The sequence below is a fragment of the Acanthopagrus latus genome, chromosome 5 (assembly GCF_904848185.1).
Source record: "Acanthopagrus latus isolate v.2019 chromosome 5, fAcaLat1.1, whole genome shotgun sequence".
NCBI lineage: Eukaryota > Metazoa > Chordata > Actinopteri > Spariformes > Sparidae > Acanthopagrus > Acanthopagrus latus.
The window spans coordinates 20,877,220-20,892,655 of record NC_051043.1 but is presented as its reverse complement, the minus strand read 5'-3'; the positions used below and the strand labels follow the sequence as shown (position 1 = coordinate 20,892,655).

Sequence of the window (15,436 nt, the reverse complement as noted above, 5' to 3'; positions counted from 1 at the left end):
TTTGTTTCCATGACTCAATACACAAACTGACCTTAAAGGACAACACAATGTCATACTGTTTTACTTTGTTTATATGTGGCGGACCCTGCCACCTTTCTGGCTTCAAAGAGTTTTCCTCTGAAGCTTATTTTCCTCTGAGAACAGCTCGTTCATTCAATTGTTAAATAAATAAACATTTCTGAGCTTGTATTATTATCCGTATTGTAAATATGACCTTTCTGAGCTCATAAAGCTATTTTCCAAAACTACACAGTGCCTCTTTAATGGCCACTTTCAACTGTTTCTTTTACTGAGACACAGCCTGTAGTATATATAAAAATAATAACAGCTAGATTCATTTTCCATTGGCAATGTTCATGAGAATGCATTTAATAGAGACCTCACATTGTCTTGAGCTGTAAAAAGGAAAACGTTGTTAGAACATGACGAGACATTTCCAGCGTCTCCCAGTGATCCCTGATAGGCTGAACTTGTCCTGAGTGTGTCACAGCGGGGGAGCACCCATGTTGACATGTCCTCATCTGTCTGTGCTGTGTTTGGTGCATGCTGGGCACGGCGTGTAAAACAAAGTCTACTTAGAAACACAGCCAACTTTTAATTTACGACGCGGAGACAGGGTGTCTTTGGGCCCAGGTTTCCCAGGATGCCTTGGGAAGAGAAGAAAAAGGACATCTGGATTAATGTTACTTCAGGGTGCTCACTGTCAAACCAACCCAACACTTGACATTTAATGACAGGGATGAAGACGACGATAAAGCGTTAAAAAACCCATAAAGTTTTAAATAATAATAATAATAATAATAATAATAATAATAATAATAATAATAATAATAATAATAAAAGCACAGAACATGGAAATCCATATGGTGAGCTGCAACCTCCTCTCACCTGCTCCTCCTGCAGCAGCAGTGTCTCCACACTTTGGTGAGCAGCGTCACCCTGAGCGCACTGCACCCTCTGATGTACAGGATGGGGGTCAGGGACGCGTTAACTCGGGGCAAAATGCGGAGAGGGTCGGTGCCTTCGTTCCTGAAGGTGTAACAAGTCGAATTGGCTAGATTGCAGGCCATGACGTGGGAGAAAATGGGGAGCCACGTCCCCAGGAAAAACACGGCCACCACCAGGATGAGATAGACGGAGGAGCGCTTGCTGTCTCTCTCCTCGGAGGGGGGCTCCTTCTCCAGCTGGAACCTGGCTATGATGAACAGTCTGATGTTCAGCCCGATCATGATAGTCACCGTCAGTATGTTCCCCACAAACGTGCCCATGCTCGTGATCTTTTTGGCCACCCCGAGCGGCACCAGGTTGTGCACACCCACGATAAAGAACGCGTAAACCCAGTAGGCGACGATGACCATCAGGGTCCTGTTGCGGGTCATGCGCTGCGAGTACTTAAAGGGTGACACCACCGCGTGGTACCTGTCCGCCTGAGCAGCCAGGATGGCCATGTAGGACAGCCCGAGAAACGTGGGGACGATGTAAAAAGTGGTCGTGGGGGACTCGAAGTTGTCCCTCACATCGAGCACGCCGACATAGTAATAGGACACTCCGGTGCAGATGTCGCTGAGGCAGGTGCTCAGCATGTACATGAAGCGGTTCTCGCTGCGCAGCGCCTTGTTCAGCAGGATGGACAGAGAGACGGACACGTTGAGGAAGATGATGGCCGCGGCCAGGAACACGCTGAACAGAAATATCAACACATTGCCGAAGCTGTTTAGGGGCACCACAAGAGACAAACCGTGGCTGCTGTTACCCATAGGTGCGGAGGTGTGTGTGTGTGTGTGTGTGTGTTCAGATCATTGCGCGGCACAGGCAGGCGGCAGAGCAGCTGAGGGTGTTCACGTCTGCCCTGATTTATGTGAGAGGATGAATTCCCCATGCATCACAAGTCAACAGGTGCCTGACAAAAACACACAGAGGTGAAAACAACAACAACAACTTATTATCACACCTGCATCATCAGGAGGGTTAGCCTCCTCCTTCGTTTTGTTGCTCAATTGGCTTTTATCAGGTTTAATAATTTCAAGTTTACGTCACCATCACATTTTAAACAGTACTCACTCTGGTGCCTTTTGTATACAATTTGAAAAAACAAACAAACAAACAAACCAAAAAACAGTGAAACGATTATATATATAAGTTTATATATTTTCCAAACAGCATCAAGAAAGGCCTTTAGGATGTGCAACAATCTAATCTTACATTTTAAAATCAAAAATTAGTTTTTTGCTGAAAATGTGCTAAACCTTGTATCTATTTGAGATGTCCGCATGGAGAAACACTCACTAGGACATATTTATTAGGACGCAAGAAAGAGAGCAGAGAAAGAGTGACCTGCTGCTATAAACTGCTCTGTGCAGCAGTGTTGTGGTTGTGGCTCACAGTGTAGGAACAAGTTTCATTTGTTGGCCACATAAGAACAACTTAACCCGTCTGTACTGAACCCTCTCCAACAGGCCTTATTATGAAACTACACACTTTAAGTAGTGGGCATTCGTAGACTAAGAAGACCAGTCGTCTTTAATTGTGGCTGTATGTCATGTGGTAACTGTTCGGAGAGTCTGGCCTTAATAAGAGTCCTTTCTACTCAATTGTTAGTGTGTCCTTAATAAAGTTATCAACATAGTAATCTTACACTCTACACCTCTAAGCTTTTAGGTCCTATTGCCATTTCTGTCCCTGCTTTACCATCAGTGAGGTGTGTGTTTATATCTAAGAGAGAACACCTCTGTGCACAGCAGTGAAGCATCATGATGGCCACTGCGAGGAACAGTTTGTGAGAAGATCAACTGCTCACACATTTACAACACTACAAACTGGAATAACAATTTTAAAAAATCAGTCAAATCAAAATATTTATCTTATTTGGTACAAGATAAGTGATGACTATCACAGTGGAGACATGTCTTTTGGCCTCCAAGTGAAAACAATTAAATGGCTTACTGCTCCCTCTAGTGGCTGGGAAATGAATCGACTTAAGGCAGAAAATGTAGGTAGACAGAATACTATGAATACACTGACTGTCAACCTTGTTAGGTACACACATATAGTGTGATTCCGTCTAATAAGCAGCTCTACCTTTAATTCTGCTTTCATCATAATTATGGTGGCCTTGAAGGCCAAAACACAACAACACACATCAAATGTGTTTTCTGAAACATGATGGTTTCCGAAGTGATGTTTCTTTAAAATGTAGCTGTGTTTTACCCTCAGGGCAGTTTTTGTTGCCAGAAAGTAATACTTTTCATTTATGTTCATTATTGAGGTCGTGGTGGGTGGTGGCCTTGTGCTGGATGACATAATATTGAAAAATATTCTGACTGATCTCTGATTGTTTTAAATGTGGTGAACTAAACATAAGAAACACCTCTCAGTGTTATGCAGTCCAGTTCAGCACCACTGCACACTACAACCCCATTAATCATCATGGAGTTAAGTTAAAGCCTCTCTGACAGTGTCAATCAAAGCATAACATTTCTTTGTAAATTTGTATTCACGACAAAGCTGTTCAGTTTATCTCTCAAGGACAGTGCATGTTAAAGAATTCATGTAAATTAGCCAAGAGGCCAGTTTTCAAGTTGTAAAACTAAAATCAAGAAACATGTTTAAAACAACAATCATGATATACAGCAACTCAGTTACAGTAAAAGCTTGACAAAGACCTGGGCAGCAACAAAAGAAAATTACAGTGAAAAAAAAAGAGAGAGATAAACAATGCAACAACCAACGACAACGAGCAAACACGTAAACATGACATATACGTTACAGAAGTAAGGACACGGTGGAGCTAATAAGGTTTCCATGTGTGTATTTTTAGGTTTATAACATTATAATACACACATTGAAGCTCCACTAATAGATGAATCTAAACTCTACTAATAGATGATAATAGGTCACTTGCAGACCTTGGAATTAAATTACAAGGTCTGCAAGTGATTCATCTGTATTCTGTTTGGAGAAACGTAGGCCTGTCCTGAATAAATCCATGCAGGTTCATGTATGAACCATGAAGTGTGTTGACCCTGGCTGTGATCATCATATATATAGTGTAATAAGAGGAAGAATATTCTATATCATAAATAAATGACAAACCACCTTCTCCAGCAAGATACCCTTCTTGCTAAAGACACTGTGATTGTATCACCTCTTTGCCATCTGAGATTATTTCATATTCCATCCATCAGGAACCACTTTATCCCTTTCATGTGGTCACGGGGTCGCTGGATCCAATCCAGCTGTCTCCAGGTGAGGGCAGAGTGCACCCCCAGACAACCCCAGCTCATCACAGGCCCCTCACTGATGGCAGAGGCAGATGCACATCAGGAGCAAGTTCCACATGCAGCTCAGCTCAGCCCGGGAGAGCTGGGATTTGAACCAGCAACACTCTGGTCACTAGCTGACCTGCTCTACCTGCTGAGCCACAGTCAGCTCCATTATTTCATATTTTATATCTTATTTATTCAGTGCTGTCCTGAGTGACGAGCAAATGTCAATAAGTATGCTCTGAAAAATAAGAAGAATTAGAGAAGACATCTGTACAAATATCCTCTGTAAAAGAACTCAGATATCCTGGTTGAGGTAAAGCACATGAAGTTGATTTAGAAGCTAATTCAGTTTTCATTCTGAAGAAGAGTGGGGGAAGTGACCTGGGCATTGAGCCAAAAAGTGATAGAATCTTAAAGGAAAGTGTTCCTGCTTCATCCTGAACCAAACAACCAAAACAGCACCAACAGCACCAAACCACTGAGGAAGTGTTGTGGAAACCACAGACGGGTGACTGGTGATCACTGTGTCTGAACACCCGGAGGACTTTTTCTGATGAGGCCTCATTTTTTTCCTGGCAGGCGTCATTTCCACCTGTCGACAGTCTTGTTTATGCGGAACCCTCTGCCCTCCAGAGATCAGGAGGTTTGTTAAAATCCAGACAAGTGGCACCGTTCATCTATAAATACGACGGCTGCTGGTCTTCTGGCGGAGCGCCAGGATGCTCCTCAACGCCACCGTCCCTCTGTCGGTGGACTTCGACAGTCCGGAGGACTTCCTCATCTTCATCTTTCACATCATGTTCGCCACGAGCGCCGTGCTGGTGGCCGGCTCGGTGGTCATCGGTATATCTGCGACCCGGTTTCTGCGGGGCCAGAACCGGTTCGTCTTCATGCTGAACACGAGCATCAGCGACACTCTGACCGGCTTCTCCGTCTACTACCTCGGCCTCTTCGACGTCCAGGAGGGCTACCCGTCGAGGAACGGGACGTTCTACATCTTACCCTCATTTCTCGGGGTCAACGTGTTGACCTTCCTCTTCGCTCAGTTCGACCGCTACTTCGCCGTGTGCCACCCTTTCTTCTACAGCCGCTTCATAACGAGGTCGGTTGTCATCGGCATTTGCGCGTTTTGCTGGATTTACACCTACACCATCCTCACGGTGCAGAACATGGTGCCCATCTCAAAGGCGGCTCAAATAAACGCGTTCGGCGTAATGACCCTGCAGATTATTGTCGTGGTCAAAGTGTTAATGACAGTTAAATTGTACATCATAGCCAGGAACCAGCTGGGGAGAGAGGCGCCCAGCGCGGACAGAGACAACAAGAAGGAGTCTCTGCGCATCATCGTGTTTGTGGTGATCTGCTTCTTGGCTCTGTGGTGTCCGTCGTTCGTCAATATCATTGTCAGACAGTTGACTCGGAAAGGTCTGTTGTTCCGGAACGAAGCCACTAACCTGTTCGCCATCTTGGCGCGCCTGAACGCGCTGGTCACGCCGGTTCTGTATATCTGGGGCAGCCCGGCGCTGCGGGGGGCCGTGTGGAGGACGGTGTGGCGGGGGGTGTGCCCCTGCAGGAGGGCGAGGTGAGAGTCGGCCTCAGCATTCAAGCATCTCCATCAGGGTGTTTACCACGCGTCGTGTACCCTTTTACAGCCGCAGAGCTGATTGTCTTCATGCGATTTTGTGTGAATGCGAAATCTTGTCCAGTGATCACAGTCACTTCCTCTCCTTCATCGTCCTCTTCTCCTCTCTGTCTGTCTCTTTCAGAATTGGCTTCACCTTCGATGGAGTGACGCACAAGTTGTAGCCGCCAGCCGCCGTCAGCAGCAGCACCAGGTATCATAATGACTGAAAAGGCCGCATGTGAGCTCAGCCATGACGGAAACAAAACGCTCGACACGCTGAGCAGCTCCGTTTTTTTTTTTACTCGGGCTTCAGGTGTGTTATTACAAATGAAATGTGATTTTTTTTTTCTTTCTGAATACACTGGATGGAAATACTGAATGTATGTTTCCCACTGCCGCGCATGTGAACCCAAGACAACTTACTGGAACATTTCATCTGGAGACGGTGTGGTGTTGTTCTTCACATGAAACTCTGTCATACTTGTCATACCAGAATAAATGTCTACATCCGAATAACGTTTTCCTGTAACAGCCGCCTCGATTGCTTCTCTTGAATTTAAAATAAGAATTGTGTTTGTTCATTCATTTCTTCATCCAGCCGCGAACATTTCAGGTCAGGAGTGAATCATTTCCATCTATATCACTTCTCCTTTTAAAGGTGGTTTTAAACTTTTAGTTTTGAGTCGTTCCGGTCTGGTTAATGTGTATGTGGAGGCCTGTGAATCGCAACAAGGCAACGTGAATATGCGATGAAGCTTCATGAGCTGCAGTCATACTGCTGCCTCTCTGCTCAGCTCAGGACTTGGGACACTAACTTGCTCTCACCAACAAGATCAGCTGTCACGTTTTGTTGGCTAAATGTGGATATTCGTCTTGATCGAAGCCGCAAAGTTTGAATTTGCTGCGATTGGGCCAAAATACACAAGTTTATCCATACAGCGACATTTGAAACTCATCAGACATTAAGAGCATTAAAATATATTGACAGCAAGCAAATAAAGAGTTGCAGATTAAAACAAGTTGTGCACCCGGTGATGATGATGATGATGATGATGATGACAGCCGCAGGTTCAGGACCCTGGTCAGCTCCCTGCTGCTGCTGTTGTTGTTGACAGGTGTGGAGGCCCGACTTTAAGATGACTTCATTTCTGATATTCTTCTTCTTCTATTGTTGGAATGATAAACATGAATAAAACCTAATTAACCACAAACTGAATGGGGCGATGGGACTTCTCATCATACCTCCTCCCAACCCTCTGTACAAGACGCACACACACGACTTTAAAATGATTTTATCATTTGTGTGAGCACCGTGCTGGTGGCCGGCTCTGTGGTCTGTGTTATCAGCTGCACCTGTGCGCTCCTGAGACAAAACCGGTTCATGTTCATGCTGAACAAGAGCATCTGTGACACTGTGACAGGCTGCGGCATTTTCTACCAGCACCTCTTCGATGTGCAGGTGGGCTTCCCCCCCTAAAAAAAACTGGACTTATTACATTCTATCATCTCTCCTCGGAGCGAACATCATGACGTTTCTGTTCGCCCATGTTCGACCGGTGCTTCGCAAAAGTCAGAATTTGAAATGATAGTTACAAAATATGTGTATTTTTTTTTCTCAGAGGAAAATGAGGTCCTAAGAACATTGTCTGACAGTGGATAGGTGGCAGGGTCCGCCACATACAAACAAAGTTAAACAGTACGAGTCGTAGTTTCAGTTGTAGTTTCAGATCAGCGTGTTTATTCAGTCATGACGACGAGATTTTTGTTTGTGTGTTTGTTTGTTTTGTTTTAATTCTATTATAATAATTATTTCAGCAGTGCAGCAGCAGTCAATCGCAAACACATTGTATTTGTATGAATGTTTGTGGGAGATCAAACTGCTTTGACTACTATTAAAACCGTCAAAATATGTATTATTATTATTATTATTATTATTATTATTATTATTATTATTATTATTATTATTATTATTATTACTAATTATTATTATTATTGTTGTTATTGATAATAATAATAATAATAATAATAATAATAATAATAATAATAATAATCATTTGAGATTATGGCTATTGCTGAAATATCCAGTTTTGTTGTCGAGTAATGTTGGTCATGTTGATTTTGCACAATGCTTTCTAAACGTGGTGGTGTGAAATGTGACGTATTCAAACATTTTCTTCCCAACTGGGTCGATAACGATGGAGGGATAATTCAGAAGATTTCACAGCAACAAAGAGCTCCTTGACACAATTATAGACTGCAGCATTTTCGGATTGTTGGAATTATTATTATCATTATTTTTAATGTCAGATTGCCCATAAAATAAACGAATTATACATATATATGCAAATATATATTTGACTCTGAAGCAACATCCTCTCACATGTCCTGCCTGCCAACGGTGAATAATCAGCATCTGCACAGTAACTAAATGTATTAAGTAAATGGAAAGGAAGTAGCACATTAGTTCTGTGCTCAAATGTCGCCCAATCCTTAAATTAATGTGTTCAATCAAGACCAGATGGGACAGAAACACACCGCATAGAGCGTAAAGCATGAAGGACATCAGGCTAACCCAGCCATCTCATTTTACACTGAGTATTCATGAGTGATACCATCAATTATTAATTCATCAATAAATCAAGCCAATAACTTATATTGAGTCTGTATCCATGTTGATTATAACTTGGATTTAATTATTATGAAGATTTCCATTACTTGAATATTTAATCATGAAGGTGAATCCTCTGTATCAGCATATTTCATATATGTTTACAATATTAATGAAATCATATTAGCAAATACTTATATTTATCTTTTATATGACTGAATTAAAAAATGGTCTCAGAGGAAAATAAGGTCCCCAGAACAGTTTGAAGCTATGAAGGTGACAGGGTCCGCCAATTACAAACAAAAATAAAACAGTATGAAGTCATGAAAATGAAGACAGTTTGTTTTTCTCTTCTTGTTTGAACATTAAAACAAAAAAACAAAAAAAACAAAAAAAAGAAGAAGAAGATAAAATCAGTCAATCAAGATTTTTCTCATCTGGTTAAAATGTCTTCCCCAAAACTACACACTGCACCTTTAAAGGCTTTTAGTTATCTATTAGCTAATTCATTCATTCATTAATTATATTAACCATAGGCTGTGCTGGCAATGGTTTTATTTGACAATGCTTCGACCCACAAAAAATAAATCCATCTATCATTATTTAATTCTTTGTAGCCTGAACATTGATATGAACAGTGAGATTAGATCGGGGCTCCTGGTGCTGCATCAGATGGGCGTTATTTGACCGGGCAGCTCTATAAAGTCTCTCACTCGGGCAGCGCTGTTGGAACAATGCTCCTCTCCAACACCACACACTCTGTGAGCAGAGGCGTTCCCCTCTCGGTGAACTTTGACAGTCCTGTGGATTATCTCATCTTCATTTTCCAGATATTGTTCGCCACGGCTGCAGTTCTCATAGCCGGACCTGTCGTCATCTCCATCTGCGCCACCAGAGCGCTGCGCCTGCAGAACAGGTTCATCTTCATGCTCAACACCAGCGTGTGTGACACGCTGGTCGGGTTCTCTGTGTATTATGTCGGTCTGTTTGACGTCCAGGAGGGGTATCCGTCAAGAAATGGGACTTATAATATGTTGCCGTCCATCCTCGGGGTGAACATAATGACGTTTCTGTTCGCACAGTTCGACAGGTACTTCGCTGTGTGCCATCCCTTCATCTACGCGCGCTTTATAACGCGCCGCGTGGTGATCTGCCTAAATATCTACTGCTGGCTTCATGTCTATGGCCAGTCGATCATCCTGAATTTCTTACCACTCTCCTGGTCAATACAGGCGTATGTCTACAGCATGGTCAGCTTACAGATCATTGTGATCACCAAAGTGGTCATGACCATCAAGCTGTACGTCGTCGCCAGGTTCCAGCTGGAGAAAGATCCTCCCAGCGCGGAGAGAGAGACCAAGAAGGAGTCATTAAAGATCATCATCTTTGTTGTCATAAACTTCTTGGTGCTGTGGTGTCCGTCTTTTGTCAATATCGTCCTCAGATTGGTGGCGGGAGGAGGGCTGATTTTCAGGAACGAGGCCACTAATCTCTTCGCCATCATGGCTCGCCTGAACGCCGTGAGCACGCCAGCTGTGTACATCTGGGGGAGCCCGGCTCTGAGGGAGGCCACGGTGAGGACGGTGTGGGGCAGAGTGTGTCCGAGGTGCAGGAGGAGGTAAGAAGGTTAAATAAATATACTGCAGTAAAAAAAAAAAAAAAAAGGATCCCGTTCATCCATCCATCCATCCATCCATCCATCCATCCATTCATTCATTCATTCCTGTCGATGAGCACCTGGTTTCTCTCCCGCAGAGTTGGCTCCTGTCCTGTGAAGGCAAACGGCAAAGGGAGGCCTCTGAAGAGCCACTGACACATGTTCACCCGTCAGCAGCTGCTGCAAAGATCCAGTGATGAAGGACTCACAACTAACATTCAAACTGTCAGCTCATCCCGTTCATACAAGGTGTCCAATACAGATTTGTGGGAGTATGTGTGAGATGATGATGGAGCCCATAAAGCCCTGTCCACAACCTGAGGTGTAAGGTATTATAATTCAAAAATGTCAAAATCCGAAGATTGTCTCAATCTCAGGAAACCAATCAGGTTAAAAAAAAAAAAAAAGTGTGTGTGTGTCTGTGTGTGTTAGAAATACTTTTATTCAGATGTTCCTAAGATATTTCATCTTGTCTTCTACTGAAAATCCACCTGACTTCATCTGAATGTCATTCATCCACTAGGATTCATCCTGATATTGTAGCTATGTTTTAAGCTAAGACAGGATGAAATAATGTTTTGTTAGAGGCACAACAGGGACATCTGCATTATTACAGCAGCAAAATGGGACAGCAAAAATAGAGAGCAGTAAGAACAATATGAAGAATATAAACAAGAAAAGAGAAACCTCCATAACACCACTGCACCAAGATCATTTTGATTATAATATGATTTACACTTGAATCATTTAAATTATTAGCAATACTAAATAGTCTTCAGATTTGATGTGACTGTAGATCCAGTGGGCAGAATATAGGTATTGTTAACCCATACAAACAAAATAAGGTGTGCAATAAATATGATTATTATTGTAATCTGTCTAAAGGTACTTCTGATATCTCATATTTGAAGATGTAGTTTTTGTTTCCACTCTGCTTTTTGAGAAATAAAGGATTTAACAGGTACCAGCTGATGCACAGTGTCCACTGCAGTCCATATTCACGTGTGCCTTTAAAAAGAACACATTGAAAACATGTATTAGCATTATTTCTAACTTGTCTGAATACAGAAATAATACATTAAAAATCCTACTTTTTAATGTAATTTAATGTTTGTGCTAATAACAAATGCTTGTATTTGTCACACATTTTCCTACAGGTCGTTCCTGACATTGAGCTGCAGCTTTTTCTTTTTTTCACTGTTCACTGTTTAGTCAAAGATGCCTCCTCAGAGATTCAGCCTAATAAAAAAAATTGAATCAATCTTTTTTCTAAGCTCAATCCATCATGATAGTGTCTCTTTTATGTGAATTTTACAGCACACAATAACAAATGTTACAGCACAGTAACAAATAATCGCTTGTTTGACTGTAAATTATTCAATCTTTGATATTTATACGCAGTTGGATTCCTGCATTAAGGTAATTAACTTTGTTGGACTACATGCAATTAATGCAAATTTATTGCAGGTTGTAAGTAATATCCAAGAATTAGCCATAAAGTAATGCTTATGAAATGGGTTGTTCTATCACCTGTGATAACTCAGACATTTACTTAATTTTACATTGCACTCCTGTAAAATATTATATTGGATCAAATATATGTGATAGGAAGATTTTTTATTTTTATTTATTCATTTATTGCTAAAATCCTTAGAACTCAATATTCCTATATATTTTCCTGATGGGGCTGAGGACATATTGTTAAATGACAGCACAGTAAGAGCTGAAAAAATGTGGACATTGTACATATGAGAGAAAAAGAATTAAACCATCTGAACCTGCAGAGGTTTGAGCTAAATTCTCTGCAGGATTTTTGCTGCTAAAGGGGGAAAACAGGACATACGATCAGAGCATCTCTAGCAGGGCCGTAGCCAGGATTTTAGAGATTCTGAGGTGCCCCCAGCCCCACCAGTCCATCAAGGACATTTTGAAGACTATAGAAAAAATATGTGCATTTCTTGGACAAGACCAATAATTGCTTAGGAAATAATATCGATGGGAGCAAATAGATTAAACTGGACGCAAATTCCAACAGAAGAAGAAGAAAATAAGTAAACAAATATTATAATATATTACAATAGATATTATAATATTATTAACTACTCTCCTCCTGACATGCTTAACATTTTATAAATTTTATAACCTTCGTTAAACATCAGTTAAGCAATTTCACAGTTAAGAAACAAAGAAAAGGTCCATTAAACATTTATAAAGCAGTTGTAAAGAAAAGAAAAAAACATCAGTTGCAACATTTTAACAGCCATCCAAATAGTGTGTATGACTGAACTAGATAGATAGATAGATAGATAGATAGATAGATAGATAGATAGATAGATAGATAGATAGATAGATAGATAGATAGATAGATAGATAGATAGACTTTATTAATCCCAAAAGGGAAATTAGGTTATCATAGCAGCGGGTACATTCAAGTGCAAATACAAACAAAAAGCAGGCAGATATAAAACAATAAAGTAATATATACAATAAAATGCTTAAGTAGCTATAAAATGAATTAAAATACTGAAGTAGAACTACACAGTATTTACTGTGCATTTCAAACTTGTCTTTCCAATTCAAAAAATGCTAATAAAAACTTTATAAAGCATTTAATTGCTTCTTAACAGTGAAATAATCATCAACTAAAGTTTGATTCAATATAGATGTGACATTTTTTTTAATTACATGTGAGTGTTCGTTTTAACGATATGACAGATATCATGATGAGTAAGACCCAGAAAAAAAAAAAGAAAAAAAGTGGCCGGTTCGGGCCTGATCTCCAGAGAGCCGGTGTGACTGTATAAAACAAAGCCTGCGCTGGAGGAACATCTGCGCACGGACGATGCTCCTCTCCAACATCACACCAGGCTCTGCCTCGGGAGGAGTTGCCCTCTCGGTGGACTTCGACAGTCCCGAGGATTATTTCATCTTCATTTTCCAGATATTATTCGCCACCACTACTGTTCTCATGGCGGGGACGGTAGTCGTTGGCATCTGCGCCACCAGAGCGCTGCGCCTGCAGAACAGGTTCATCTTCATGCTCAACACCAGCGTGTGTGACACGCTGGTCGGGTTCTCGGTGTATTATCTCGGTCTGTTTGACGTTCATGAGGGGTATCCGTCCAGAAATGGTACCTATAATGTCTTGACGTCCCTGCTAGGGGTGAACATACTGACGTTTCTGTTCGCACAGTTCGACAGGTACTTCGCTGTGTGCCACCCCTTCATCTACAGCCGCTTCGTGACGAGACACTTCGTGATCGCCGTCAACATCTACTGCTGGCTCTATAACTTCGCCCACCTGCTCGCCCGGAACCTGCTGCCTCTCTCCAAGGCGACGCAGCTGTACGTGTTCAGCATCGCCTTCTTCCAGCTCATCGTGCTCACCAAGCTGGTCATGACCGTCAAGCTGTACGTCGTCGCCAGGTTCCAGCTGGAGAAAGATCCTCCCAGCGCCGAGAAAGAGAACAAGAAGGAGTCGTTAAAGATCATCATCTTCGTCGTCATAAGCTTCCTGGTGCTGTGGTGTCCGTCTTTCGTCAATATCGTCCTCAGGTTTCTGGGGAGGGGGCTGACGTTTCGGAACGAGGCCACTAATCTCTTCGCCATCATGGCTCGCCTGAACGCCGTGAGCACGCCAGCTGTGTACATCTGGGGGAGCCCGGCTCTGAGGGAGGCCACGGTGAGGACGGTGTGGGGCAGAGTGTGTCCGAGGTGCAGGAGGAGGTAACCGGCGGGAGGAAGAACAACACCCAATACGTAAACTGTTCCTGCCATGATCAGTCACTCATTTGTGTTTGTTTTTCTTTTCTTCTCCAGAATCGGATCCTGTCATGGGAAGGGAGACAGCAAAAACTGACCGGGGTGCTTCATTCAACTATATATCTGTCTCTCCACTCTTATAGATTTAAATTCAGACAATAAAAACTGCCCCCCACACACAGCCAGGGTTTTATTCAAACACTATCCTCTGAAGTGATTCTCCTGAATTTATTGTTTCATGTCCCCCAACAGATCCTGCAGATTAAACATCAAGCTGAGAAGAAGTTACACAATCTGAACAACCTCAATCAAAAAAAGAAATAGTCTAATAAATAATCTAATATACATATATAAGGTTCAGTTCAAGCTAGGATGCACAGCTGGCGAGTTGTTTGTTTGATTCGTACTGCACCACGAAGCATTTGGTAAAGAAAGTTATAATCACATGATTCGGTGATCTGTCTGTTAATGAGGCTGCAGTGTCGGTGTGCGTGGCGCTGAAACGCACTTCATGTCGGGCAAACACTGAGTTGTGCAAGTTTGGCACTGAGCACTGCGGTGTTTTTATTCTGCGGTTATGTTGTTGTGGGTTTCTATTTGGGTTTCAGCCTGAAGTCGCTGTTTTATTTATTCATACCAAGTTACCACCCATGCAGGAACTGAAAACCTGTCTCAGTCGAGACTTGCTCTTTCTTAAGAACATGAGTCAACTCTCACATCACGTTATTAAAAATGATTTCAATGCTGCCTGTGGAAATGCCCCTGTGTGTGTGTGTGTGTGTGCGCGTGTGTGCGCCACTAATTCAAGTTTTCTAGGCTTTTGTGTTTTTATTCAAGAAGATTCAAGAAAATTACAGATGACTTCTATTATCCTCATAGGTCGACTGATGAATACACAAACTCTAATGAACTCAGAGTTCTACTTTTATCGTCATGTTTTCTGTGTACTCACACTGACTCTGTGTTTTTATATTTTCTCTTCTGCCTTCTTGTTTAACGCACCTGAGACTTTCTTGTTTTTTGGCTTGACTATTTATTCTGTGATAGTGTCTTCCTGCTGTTGTCTGTTCCTCAAAGCACTGTGTAAACACTGTTTTTAAAGGTGCTATATAAATAAAGTTCATTATTATTTATTCAAATGAACAATGAATAAATACAGGCCTATTTTTTTCTCCAAATGAAAAGAGCTGAAATTAGCACATTTTATTTTTTTGTAATATGTATGAATGAAGCTGTTGTTTTCAAAAGCTTATCAGAAGGCATTGCAGAATATAAAGACAAAAGACAAAATGGTTTTTTGCCATTCATCATTTACCATTATTTTAACTTTCTATACATTTGTTTCCCCAAACACCACATTGTATCAATCATGTCTAACTGAACTGCTCCAAACATGAAGTATGAAAGTAGATACAGTTGTTACTGAATGTTATGAAGTAATTAAGTTGATGTTAATGAGGTCAATGTACTTGTTTTACTTCTCTCATGAGTCCAGGTGATTTCAGCTTCAGGCACAAGAG

General features: G+C 41.7%; 4 protein-coding genes across 5 annotated transcripts; 3 read left to right on the top strand and 1 right to left on the bottom strand.

The window, feature by feature from the left end:
• Positions 1-157: 157 nt before the first annotated feature.
• Positions 158-1,757, bottom strand: LOC119019290 (beta-2 adrenergic receptor-like). Its single transcript, XM_037097744.1, has 2 exons — positions 889-1,757; positions 158-647 (listed from the first exon to the last, which is right to left on the bottom strand). The coding sequence occupies exons 1-2, from the start codon at positions 1,755-1,757 to the stop codon at positions 572-574; spliced, it is 945 nt and encodes a 314-aa protein (XP_036953639.1). The 3' UTR covers positions 158-571.
• Positions 1,758-4,984: 3,227 nt separating this feature from the next.
• LOC119019289 (G-protein coupled receptor 15-like) lies at positions 4,985-6,404 on the top strand. The gene is made up of 2 exons (XM_037097743.1): positions 4,985-5,847; positions 6,032-6,404. Exons 1-2 carry the CDS (start codon positions 4,985-4,987, stop codon positions 6,069-6,071), a joined length of 903 nt encoding a protein of 300 aa, XP_036953638.1. The 3' UTR covers positions 6,072-6,404.
• Positions 6,405-9,231: 2,827 nt separating this feature from the next.
• LOC119020044 lies at positions 9,232-10,426 on the top strand. Its single transcript, XM_037099122.1, has 2 exons — positions 9,232-10,115; positions 10,253-10,426. The coding sequence occupies exons 1-2, from the start codon at positions 9,232-9,234 to the stop codon at positions 10,308-10,310; spliced, it is 942 nt and encodes a 313-aa protein (XP_036955017.1). The 3' UTR covers positions 10,311-10,426.
• Positions 10,427-11,676: 1,250 nt separating this feature from the next.
• Positions 11,677-15,377, top strand: LOC119020043. Of its 2 annotated transcripts, none has more exons than XM_037099120.1 (2): positions 11,677-13,836; positions 13,974-15,377. In XM_037099120.1, exons 1-2 carry the CDS (start codon positions 12,997-12,999, stop codon positions 14,076-14,078), a joined length of 945 nt encoding a protein of 314 aa, XP_036955015.1. In that variant the 5' UTR covers positions 11,677-12,996; the 3' UTR covers positions 14,079-15,377. The 2 variants fall into 2 exon arrangements, with proteins under 2 accessions (XP_036955015.1, XP_036955016.1); XM_037099121.1 differs by having other exon boundaries at positions 11,677-13,880.
• Positions 15,378-15,436: the final 59 nt, after the last annotated feature.

Bases quoted from the DNA above. Each gene is read 5' to 3' on its own strand.
- LOC119019290 (XM_037097744.1), bottom strand. From the start codon at position 1,757: ATGGGTAACAGCAGCCACGGTTTGTCTCTTGTGGTGCCCCTAAACAGC. The intron at 648-888 runs GTGAGAGGAGGT...TCTCTTCCCAAG, and splicing joins TGCTGCTGCAGGAGGAGCAG to GCATCCTGGGAAACCTGGGC.
- LOC119020043 (XM_037099120.1), top strand. From the start codon at position 12,997: ATGCTCCTCTCCAACATCACACCAGGCTCTGCCTCGGGAGGAGTTGCC. The intron at 13,837-13,973 runs GTGAGGACGGTG...TTTCTTCTCCAG, and splicing joins CGGCTCTGAGGGAGGCCACG to AATCGGATCCTGTCATGGGA.
- LOC119019289 (XM_037097743.1), top strand. From the start codon at position 4,985: ATGCTCCTCAACGCCACCGTCCCTCTGTCGGTGGACTTCGACAGTCCG. The intron at 5,848-6,031 runs GTGAGAGTCGGC...TGTCTCTTTCAG, and splicing joins TGCCCCTGCAGGAGGGCGAG to AATTGGCTTCACCTTCGATG.
- LOC119020044 (XM_037099122.1), top strand. From the start codon at position 9,232: ATGCTCCTCTCCAACACCACACACTCTGTGAGCAGAGGCGTTCCCCTC. The intron at 10,116-10,252 runs GTAAGAAGGTTA...TCTCTCCCGCAG, and splicing joins TGTCCGAGGTGCAGGAGGAG to AGTTGGCTCCTGTCCTGTGA.